Below are 12,016 nucleotides of genomic sequence, written 5' to 3' on the forward strand. Positions count from 1 at the left end.
TGAAATATACTGGCCCAGTGAAGAGCAGAACTTACTGGCACTAACACACAGGAAGCAAGAGCAACACTTCCCAGCACTAGATTTAAAGACATATACCAAGTAATTATAGCATATTGTATCTTAGAAAAAAGTGCACAAGCCCCCCAGTTTTAACAAACTCCTTGCAGGTCACTTTTAAAGGAAGATTGATGAACAGTATTTATCTGTATTAAGTCATTGACAAGACCCAGTAATGATGGATAAAACTGTGAATTACAAAACTGAGGTAAAAACAACGAGGAATCCTTGTGGCACCTTAGAGACTAACAAATTTATTTGGGCATAAGCTTTCGTGGGCTGAAACCCACTTCATCAGATGCTTGGAGTGAAAAATACAGTAGGCAGGTGTATCCCATCTTTTCATGTGCTGTAATATATATATTTTACAGCACATGAAAAGATGGGAGTTGCCTTACCAAGGGTGGGGGGGGGGTCAGTGCTAACGAGGCCAATTCAATCAAAGTGGAAGTGTCAACTGTTGGGAATAGGCCACTTCCATCTTGATTGAATTGGCCTCGTTAGCACTGCCCCCCCCCTTGGTAAAGCAACTCCCATCTTTTCATGTGCTGTAAAATTATACACACACACACACCCCTACTGTATTTTTCACTCCATGCATCTGATGAAGTGGGTTTCATCCCACGAAAGCTTATGCCTAAATAAATGTGTTAGTCTCTAAGGTGCCACAAGGATTCCTCATTGTTTTTGCTGATATAGACTAACACGGCTACCCCTCTGAAAACTGAGGTAAATGCTTTTTCCTCTTTGTGACAGTACTGACCCAGCACTCTACTGAGCTAATGAACTATTGCCCCTGGAGTCGAATTAATTGGGAGATGGGTGCTCAATGACTTAATTAGGCAGGAGGCTGACAAGCTAATGAGAACAATGAATCCATGAGCTGGGGAAAGTTAACAGATAGCTTCCCCTTTGCACTTCCTTGCTAACAGGAGTCTGGGGATATTAGATCTTTCCCTCTCCCTCCACAGAAAGTGGGCTAAGGGGCAAGTTTATGTGCACTTATATATTGCTGCACAAGGCTGTAGTGGTGAACTGGTGGAGGGAACCTAATAAATAACACTAGTGCTAATAATCTTAGAAAGCATCCAGACTGTGTGTGTGGTGGTCCAAAAGGCAGAGAAGGTAGCCTTGTTATACCCCTAAAGGAATAACTGGGGACGTGGCTGAATTTTTATTCTGTAAGACTTCATTTCCCCGTGTACAAAAGAGAAAGCATGAAGAGAACGTTACGATTTTTCAACCACAGGTGGTGCTTTGTTCTCATTATTAAAACCTACTGAAGACCACATTTTTGCACTTCCCAGCCTCTGTCACACTGCCCAATTTCTTGTTGCTCAAATGGCAGCCTCCTGCAGTTCTGGCTCCAGACATTATATGACCTCCCCAACGTTGTTAGTGGCCTTCTGCAATTCACTGACAGTTTCCTGAATATACTTTTAGTAGCTTTGTCTGTGAACTAATTATTGCTAAGTCATGATTACCACCTTTAGAAAACCTAGACATGTCTAGACATGTTAGTTTGATGCTCAATAACAGCTACGCCCTGGCTCTACTCTGGGCCAAGGTGCCCTCACCCCTCTCATGAGTCATCTTCAGGTATTTCTGAGGCTTTAGTATTTAGAGGCATTGGACAAATTAGGATAGTTCATCTACTAAATTAAACCACTAAACTGCTAGGGGCCACCCTCAAACATGATCATTCCTGCAATCGCCATCCCTTGAAATGTGCCAGAAGATGCTGACTAGTTGACAGTCACTAGATTACCTAAAGCAGGGGTCGGCAACCTCTGGCACGCGGCTCGCCAGGGTAAGCACCCTGGCAGGCTGGGCTAGTTTGTTTACCTGCCGCGTCTACAGGTTCAGTGCACTGCAGCTCCCACTGGCCGTGGTTCGCTGTCCCAACCCAATGGGGGTGGTGGAAAGCGTCGCGGGCAAGGAATGTACTGGCCACGGCTTCCCACCACCCCCATTGGCCTGGGATGGCGAACCACAGCCAGTGGAAGCCACGGTCTGCCGAACCTGCCGATGCAGCAGGTAAACATACTGGCCCAGCCCAGAGGTTGCAGACCCCTGACCTAAAGGAACCATTTCTAGAAGCAATATAAAAGCAAGATATATATGTAAGTAAAACAAACTGGTTTTCAGGGTACTTGCAAACAGCAAAACAGATGAGATATTTTAGCTTGATTCAGTCTAGCTAAACCATCAGAAATCTTGGTAAAGGCTGATGAGATGAAGTTACACCTGTTATTATGACCACATTTGAAGAGAATATATTCGTAAAGGATTAAAACCTGGCTCAGGATTCAGAATATAGTTTGATTTTCATTGACAGTTGCAGCAGATAGTAGGAATGCTTTGAGAAATTATAGGAATGTTTGTGGTAATGCAAAAGCCTTGAACTTTCTACAGATCCCTTGGCAATGGTGTTTTGATGCCTTTATGCAAAATAGAAATGCATTTATTTGAAGTAAAAAACTCCACTAACTTTCCTTATAAATGGTTTAAGGAGGTTATCCAATACTTGCACAGTGGCACGTTGGGCTTTGGAGAAAATTCAAGTGGAATGTATGTAATTCACTTGTTGCATTAACACAGCAGCAGGAGAGGTTTTTATTGCCCTTAAAAATATACAAACCACAATGATTTTAAGATTGTCAAGCTTAATTCAAAGCAGTGAAGTAACTCCAGCTTCACAAAATTAAGAGAATTCAGAGTATTTTAATTTAAATTTACAGTTACACTGGATTTGCATTCAATTGCTATATAAAGAAAAATCATTAATTTAGGCGCAGATTCTGTAACCTTTACATATCTTGAGTCATACCTTGCTACATAAGTAGTCCCATTGACCTCAATGGGTTAACTTGTGCAAGTGCAATCCAGTAAGAATAAGGGTTGCACAGTCTGGTCCTAAGTGGTGTTATTAATTTTAAAGACTGGTTTACAGTTATTTAAGAAAAATACATTATGATAATTTATTTTTACTAGAACAGGAGCACCACAATAGTAAAATATACAGAGATTTTACAAATATTCCTACTCATTTTACTAGCCAAATTCTGCCACCTTTACTCTGGTTGACTGGCCCCTTACTATGCAAGTAGCTCCATTTTAAGTCTAGTCTATGGAACTACTTGTGGAATAGGGTGCTACATAATTTAAGTAAGGGGAGCAGAATTTGGCTCTCAGATAATATACTCCATGCAAAGATAAACTGGTATTACCAAAAGCTGAGAATTAATATCACAATATGGAAACTACTACTTCTCAATGTACAGTCCCTCCAAATTGTTCTGCTCTAAGTCACCAAGAAAAATTCTAGTTGTCAGTTTCTTAAAACGGTGACAGTAGCTTGTGTCAAACTCCTTGCAGCCAATACAACAAAAAAAATCCCTTGTGTTAACTGCAAAATGGAAGGGGGTTGACCAGTTTTGCAAAACCTACTTCAATTGTGATTTTATCCAATTATTCCTTGTTATTTTGTAACAAGACAAAAATGTGGGAGGGTTTTTTTTTTTTTAATAAAGTAAACTAATCATTGATTTGGGCAATTGGGACCCAGCAGCAGCAAGAAAATGGCAAGCACATGAGTGCATAGGTAAACAAGATAGCTAATGGGAGTTTTAAAACATATCTAGATCCAGTCAAACTGAATATCTGGAACTGATTGTTTCAAATTCCTTTAGCTGAGTTCTACCACAAACACAACAGACATCAGCACACATGTAACTCAGCTCCCATGTTTACATGATAGATAATACACATACTGCTGTATTAGTGAATTTTTCATATATCTGTGTCTCTTTACCAGGCAAACAGAAGCTCTCAGTGTATACATGCCTTTTAGCGTATTCTCTGAGTTCTATGAAATAGCTATGAGCTCAAGAGCATCTTGTGTATTGGCTATACCTGTTCAGACCAATGTTCCATCTAGTCCACTATCCTGTCTTCCAACAATGGCCAGCACCAGATACTTCAGAGGGAATGAACAGAACAGGGCAATTATCAAGTGATACCTGCCCTGTCATCGACTCCCAGAATGTGGCAGAGGTTTAGGGACATCCAGAGCATGGGGTTGTGTCCTGATCATCGTGCTAAATAGCCATTAATAGACATATCCTCCATGAATTTACCTAATTCTTTTTTTAAGCCAGTTATATTCTGGCCGTCACAACAGCCCTTGGCAATGGGTTCTACAGGTTGATTGTGCCTTGCATGAAGAAGTACTTCCTTATGTTAATTCAAAACCTGCTGCCTATTAATTTCATTAGGTGACCCCCTGGTTCTCGTGTTACGTGAAGGGCTAAATAACACTTCCTTATTCACTTTCTCCACATCATACATGATTTTATAGACTTCCACCATATTCCTGGTTCATCATCTCTTTTCCAAGATGAACAGTCCTAATTTTTAAAATCACTCCTCATATGGAAGCTACTCCATACCCCTAATCATTTGTGTTGCCTTTCTCCATACTTTTTCAATTCTAATATATTTTTGTGAGATGTGGCAACCAGAATTGCACATAGCACTCAAGATGTGGGCATACCATGAATTTATGTAGTGGCATTATAGTATTTACTGTCTTATTATTTATCCCTTTCCTAATGGTTCCTAACATTGTTAAGCTTTTTTGATTGTCACTGCTCACTGAGCAGATCTTTTCAGAGAAATATCCATAATGATTTAAAGATCTCTTTCTTGAGTGGTAATGGCTAATTTAGACCCCATCATTTTGTATAGACCCCATCATTTAGACCCCATTTTGTATAGTTGGGACTATAATTTTCCAATATGGATTACTTTGTATTTATCAGCACTGAATTTCATCTGCCATTTTGTTGCCCAGTCACCCAGTTCTGTGAGATCCCTTTGTAATTCTTTCCAGTCAGCTTTGGACTTAACTATCTTGACTAATTTTGTATCATCTGCAAACTTTGCCAACTCACCATTTATCCGTTTTTCCAGATCATTTATGAATACATTGAACAGCACTGGTCCCGATATGAGTCCTTGAGGGATCCTGCTATTTACATCTCTCCACTGAAAACATGCTTTATTCCTACCCTTTGGTTCCTATTTTTTAACCAGTTACTGATGGAGGAGATATCCTTCTCTCTTATCCCATGACTCCCACTTTGCTTAAGAGCCTTTGATGAAGACCTTGTCAAAGGCTTTCTGAAAGTCCAAGTACACTGTATGTACTGGATCACACTTAACCACATACTTGTTGATTCCCTCAAATAATTCTAATAGATTGGTAAGGCATGATTTCCCTTTACAAAAGCAGTGTTGATTCTTCCCCACATATAGTGTCCATCTATATGTCTGATAATTCTGTTCTTTGCTATAATTTCAACCGATTTGCTTGGTATTGTAGTCAGACTTACTGGCCTGTAATTGCCAGGATCACCTCTGGCACCTTTAAAAAAAATCCTTGTTATAGTAGTTATCTGCTGGTCAACTGGTACTGAGGCTGATTTAAGCAATAGGTTACATACTACAATTAGTAGTTTTTCAATTTCTTGAGTTCCTTAAGAACTTTTGGGTGACTACCATCTGGTCCTAGTGACTTATTACTGTTCAGTTTATCAGTTTATTCCAAAACCTCCTCTACTGACACATCAATCTGGGACAGTTCCTCAAATCTGTCACCTAAAAAGAATGGCTCAGGTTTGGGAATCGCCTTCACATCTTTTGCAGTGAAGACTGATGCAAAGAATTCATTTAGCTTTTACACAACAACACTGTCTTTCTTGAGTGGTGCTTTAGCACCTTTGTCATCCAGTAATGCCACTATTGTTTGACAGGCTTCCTGCTTATGATAAACTTTAAAAAATTTTGCAGAGAGTTTGTGTATCATTTGCTAGTTGCTCTTCAAATTCTTTTTTGCCATGCCTAACTATACTTTTACACTTGATTTGCCAAAGTTTATGTTCCTTTCTATTTTTTAAATAAAATAAACAAATAAATGATAGATATCCTATCTCCTAGAACTGGAAGGAACCTTTTGAAAGGTCATTGAGTCCAGCCCCCTGTCTTCACTAGCAGGACCAAGTACTGATTTTTTTGTCCCAGATCCCTCAGTGGCCCCCTCAAGGATTGAACTCACAACCCTGGGTTTAGCAGGCCAATGCTCAAACCACTGAGCTATCCCTCCCCTCCTCTTTTGACCTTCAACTGCCTTTTATGCTATTTAGCTGTGGAGATTTTTTTTTGGTCCTCTTACTGCTTTTTTTAATTTGGGGTACACATAGTTTGAGCCTCTATTATGGTACAGGTTGCATGCCTTTCATTCTTGTGACTGTTCCTTTTAATTTCCATTTCTAGCCTCCTCATTTTTATGTACTTCTCCTTTCTGAAGTTAAATGCTACTGTGGTGGGTTTCTCTGGTACTCTCCTCTACATGAATGTTACATTTATTTACATTATGGTTGCTATTATTGAGTGCTTCAGTTACATTCAACTCTTGGACCAGATCCTGAGTGCCACTTAGGACTAAATCAAGAATCGCCTCTCCCCTGGTGAGTTTCAGGACTAGCTGCTCCATGAAGCAGTCATTAATAAGGTCTAGAAATTTTCTCTATGCATCCCATCCTGAGGTGACATGTTCCCAGTCAATATGGGGACAACTGAAATCCCCCTTTCTTATTCAGGCTTCTGTTTTTGTAGTTTCTCTAATCTCCATGAGCATTTCACAATCACCAACACCATTCTGGTCAGGTGGTCGGTGGTATATTTCTACTGCTATACTCCTAATATTCAAGCATGGAATTTCTATCCACAGAGATTCTATGGTACGGTTTGATTCATTTAAGATTTTTACCTTATTTGACTCTATATTTTCTTTCACATATAATGCAACTCCCCCACCAGTGCGACCTTTTCTGTCACTCCTATATATTTTGTACCGTGGTATTACCAAATCCCATTGATTATCATTGTTCTACCAAATTTCTGTGATGCCTATTATACCAATATCCTCATTTAATACCAGGCACTCAAGTTCACCCATTTTAGTATCTAGACTTCTTGCATTTGTATATAAGCACTTATAAAATTTGTCCATATTAGTTGTCTGCTTTCATGTGATGTAATGTAATGGGACTTTTTTTTTTCTCATTTGACTGTTTCTCTTCAGTTCCTATCTATACTTTATCAACTTCTATCTACCTAGTCTAGTAAAGAGGAGAGGATAGAATATCCTCTTTAATAAATCCTCTCCTAAGGGACGTTGGTCTGATCTGTGTGCGCCTCTACATCGGTCTGCTTTCCCCCAGCCCTTAGTTTAAAGTCTCCTCTAAGTCCTTTTTAATTTTACATGCCAGCAATCTAGTTCCATTTTGGTTTAGGTGGAGTCCATCCTTCCTGTGTAAGCTCCTCCTTTCCAAAAATTTCATCCAGTTCCTAATAAACCTAAATCCCTACTGCAAATACCACTGTCTCATCCATACATCGAGACCCTGCAGTTCTGCCTGTCTAAATGGCCCTAGGCATGGAACTACAAGTATTTCAGAGAATGCTGCTAGGGAGGTCCTGGACTTCGATCTCTTACCTAGCAACCTAAAATTGGCCTCCAGGACCTCTCTCTCCTACTTTCCCTATGGCACTAATACCTATGTATATCATGATCACTGGCTCCTCTCCAGCACTGCATGTAAGTCTGTCTAGATGTCTCAAGAGGTCTGCAACCTTTGCATCTGGCAGGCAATTTACCATGTACTTCTTCCAGTCACCACAAACTCAACTATCTCTAATAACTGAATCCTCCATTACTATTACCTATTTCTTCCTAACAACAGGGGTCCTTGCACCTTGAGAGGTATCCTTAGTGTGAGAGGATACTATGACATCATCCGGAAGAAGGGTCCCAACTATGGGAGCATTTCCCTCCACTCCAGCTGGATGTTCTCCTTCCCCAAGACTTTCATCCTCCTCAACAGCACAGAGGCTGTCAGACTGAGGGTGGGACCACTGTACTGTGTTCCAGAAAGTCTCGTTTATGTACATGTGTCTCCCGTTGCTCTTCTAGCTCAGCTACTCTGGTCTCAAGAGCCTGTACTTTGTCTCTGAGGGCTGCAAGCTGCTTGCAACAAATGACTTCACCATTTAATTTTTTTTAAGTGTAGGACAAGTTTTTCAAGTAATTTAATTTAAAAAAAACAGAACAACTAGTTTTTGCTTTTAGTTGATTCCCCCTGTAAAAAACTCCCCTTAGGTTTTCCTTCCAGATGGTGAGAGATGCTGGCCATGCCCAGTTATCTACAGTGGGTGGCTTATGTATAGGTCTCAGTTTTTAGTCCTTGCACAAGGGGATCCCACCCTTTGCAGGGCTTCTTATGTCTCTGCTGATGGGTGATCAAAAGGAAAATAAATGTTTCAATGCACCCAAGAGTAACTTCTTCCCAGAGCCAACTCAAAGGGAAAAAGGCCAGCAATACTTTTTTACTTCAGGGCTAATTGAGTAGCAGTTTTCTAGGAGTTATTCTGGCTGGGTAGCTGATTTGGGCTCACTCTGTCAGACTTAACCAGGCAGTTCACTGCACTCCCCATAGGGTTGGGGGAGGAGATCTCCTAGATGGGAATTCCACCTATGGCTTCAGGAGTTGCTACAGCTGTTTCCTGCTCAGGGTGACCTCTCCCCCTAGCTAACTGCAGTTTCCTCCTCTTTAAAGCCCTCCTCCTACATGACATGATTGTCAGAGCTGGAGAGACAGGGCTAGCCCTGAACACAGAGCCTCTCAGGCACCTTCCTCATCAGTGTGTGATCTATATAACTCATCACTCCCCGCAATCTCCCTTTTTTTTTGGTCCACCTGAATAATGTTGTATGTGATTCAACATGTGCAAATCACATATTTTGAATCAAATGTACAATAAAACCCTAAACAACTATGGTCAAATATTTTTCTAAGTACTTTTCACACTAAATCACTTTTACGTAGAATCACTAATTTACACTGAGGTTTAACTAGACCTTTTACGCCAAAAATAAAAAGAAAAGAAAAAGATGTCTTAGTAGTAGTAGTATTATAATAGTGCCTAAAGTTCAAAACCAACCAAGATTCTGTATCTAGATCTAGCCAAGATGATGGCCCCACTGTGGCAGGCACCATACACACATAATACAAGATAGTCCATGCCGCGAAGAGTATAACTACAAAAGACAAATGGGAGAAAAATGTTACCCACCTTTACAGATGGGAAACTGAGGCAGAGAGGGGCTAAGCAATTTGCCCAAGATCACAGCAAGTCTGTGGCAGAGTTGGAAATTTAACCAGAGTCCCAGTCCAGTGCTTTGACCACAAAGCCATCCTTTCCTCTCAAAAGCACAATAAAGCATTTCTATAGCAAGTTAATCTCCTAAAGGCTGTACAAATATTAATCAATTTTCAATGCTTTTGATTTGCATTTATGCATGCTATGGTTGTTAATAATACAATTAAAGCCTGATATGGTACTTACCATTGGAGACTTATAGTATCTATGCAGTATATTAATGAAATCTGTAATTGTTAACATTCCTGTAACAAGTGGAAAAAATATAACAGCATTTAGAAAAGGCATCTTAAAATGATAAGTATGTTTTTGTATTTTTTTTTTAAATATTTACTTCTAAACTGAACACAACACCTTAAGAGTTTTGTAAGTGGCCAATCATTTCAAAAAAGTGTGCATACTAAATTCTCCAAGTTAGCACTGACACAATAGACTATAACAGAAAGAATAGACTCTGTATTGGTAGAAGTTGGAACCAAATCCCCTGGATCTGGATATTGCAGCTGGCTCTTTTCTCTAATAGTTTTAGTCAAACAAAATCCTGAACTAGGATTGCCTCCCCCAGCCTGCATTTTGTTTTTGGATGGGGGTTTGGGGGGGGGGGGGAGAGATAAAGGGTTTCAAATCCAGTTATGCAGTTTGGGCTCACTCTGTCAGGCTTAACCAGGCAGTTCACTGCACTCCCCATAGGGTTGGGGGAGGAAAGAATATAACAGAAAGAATAGACTCTGTATTTTGTGAGTCAAACATTCACTTAAAGAAAATACAAGCAGTAGGCAGATTCATAGATATTAAGACCAGAAGAGATTATGGTCAGCCAGTCTGACTTCCTGTATAACACAGGCCAAACAACATCACTCAATAATTGCTGCAGCAAGATCACAACTTCTGTTTGAACTATAGCATATTTTCTGGAAAGATATCCAGTTATAATTTAAAAAGACTAAGTAACAGTCCATCATATCCTTAGGTATATAGAATAATGCAATATCCGTCAGTAATACCAAGTTATCAAAAATAATGTTTTTTTATTTTACTGAAGTCCTACAAACTGAACAAATATCATTCCACCTAACTGATTACTACGCCTACAGCTGAACTTCTGAAAGACATATGAAGTGTTCAGAGGGAAAATGTCAATTTCTAGAGGTCAACTTTAATTGACCAGAAATCGCAGATGAGCCTAAATCAAAATTCAGCATTGATCACGGCACACAGTCCTTCATAAAATTACTAGTGCTTCCCATGGCTTTGAAATATTAAGTTCTTTATAAAGTATCTTTATAATTTATTTCCAAGAACCTCTCAATCTACATGTCAGGTTACACAGAAAGTATTTATAACTGTCACTATGATCCTGTTTTTCAAATGTGATATTGACAATGCTATATTCCAAAATTAGAGAAGTGTTAAAGAAAGCTGCTATGGCTTCCAAATAGCAAAATAAGGAGCCAAATGCATTTCTAGCACTCTCAGGATGAACTTAAGTTACAGCATTCCACAGTAGTTCTGTGCTTTTTTGCTTTGCAATCCATACAGAACACAGTTTGAGATATGCATGTATTCTAAACAGCTTACTAGGATATTAAAATAAGACAGTGAAATAAATTAATTTAAAAGGGAAAAAATGGATTATGTCTTTTTATGGGGTAAAGAGACCTTTCAGGCTTTCTTTATTCACCACAAAGCAACACAAGAACATAAATCCAGTTTGTTTCTTTACATGTTACCTGTAATACACAAATTTGGGAGTTTTACTTTATAGTAGACTCTGAAGCAAATAAGTAGTTGGGTTGACGCTACATTTTTTTTCTACGTACATCAAAGCCTTCGAGGAGATTATCACCATGTTACTGTGCAGTCACACATGCATATTGGAAAGTGATGACAGTGAAGAAGGTAAGTAGATAAGTAGATAAGGTGGTAGACTTTATGGCTGGCCCAGCGGTATGTATAGTAAACAATACTTCCAATTTGAAGAACATTTTCATTGGGCTAGTCAGCCTTTATGAAGCCTTCCAGTCTTTAACTAAAGCCTTCCAGTCTTTAGTTAAGACTGGAAAAGAGAATCTTAAAACGTTGGCGAAACACTGCTCCTTCAGAATGGACAACTAGCATTATCCAGGCTACATCTCTTGAGATGATTTACAATAACTGACAAGTAAGATTTTTAAAGGCTTTTTTTGCTGAGAATATTTATATATTTAAAATGTAAATGAAAGGGATTTGAAAGATGCCCTGAAAACCAGCTAGATTTTTAGGCTGGCATTTTCAGAAGCGCTTAAGGGAATTAGGTGTCCAATTCCCACTGAAATCGATTGGCAGTTGGGTTCCTAACTCCCTTAGGTGCCTCTGAAAGTCCCTGCTTCAGTATTCTGCCTTTGATGTCTTGTGCTATACCCTCCAATTCCCAACCCCTGGAATGGTAAACATAAAAGATAAAGCAACCAACCAGTTGGGGCCCCACATCTCACTGGTCAGGCTTACCTAGTATTTCCAAACCCAAGTGCTCTAAGAAGTCATGAGTCAGGCCCATCAAAATCATGAAATTTCAAAAAGTGTGTGTTCTGTTTTTTGAGCCCTTGTGGTTCATGTCTTCAAGTTCTTGTCTGCAACCCATGAGATCTGGAATGTTCACTTTCATTTAAAAATAAAAGTGGAGATTCTCATGTAG

General features: G+C 39.4%; 1 protein-coding gene across 17 annotated transcripts in view; it reads right to left on the reverse strand.

The window, feature by feature from the left end:
• The window catches only part of PRKAG2 (protein kinase AMP-activated non-catalytic subunit gamma 2), a 361,996-nt gene that overhangs the window by 30,806 nt on the left and 319,174 nt on the right, over positions 1-12,016 (reverse strand). For all 17 annotated transcript variants that reach the window (XR_005593967.1, XR_005593965.1, XR_005593966.1 and 14 more), the window contains one exon: positions 9,529-9,587. Coding sequence is in view for 12 of the 17 variants with exons in the window: in XM_039524125.1 (XP_039380059.1) it covers positions 9,529-9,587 (59 nt within the window). In the remaining 5 variants the exon portion in view is untranslated. The remainder of the gene's footprint in view (positions 1-9,528; positions 9,588-12,016) is intronic.

The sequence above is a fragment of the Mauremys reevesii genome, linkage group 2 (assembly GCF_016161935.1).
Source record: "Mauremys reevesii isolate NIE-2019 linkage group 2, ASM1616193v1, whole genome shotgun sequence".
Taxonomy (NCBI): Eukaryota; Metazoa; Chordata; order Testudines; family Geoemydidae; genus Mauremys; species Mauremys reevesii.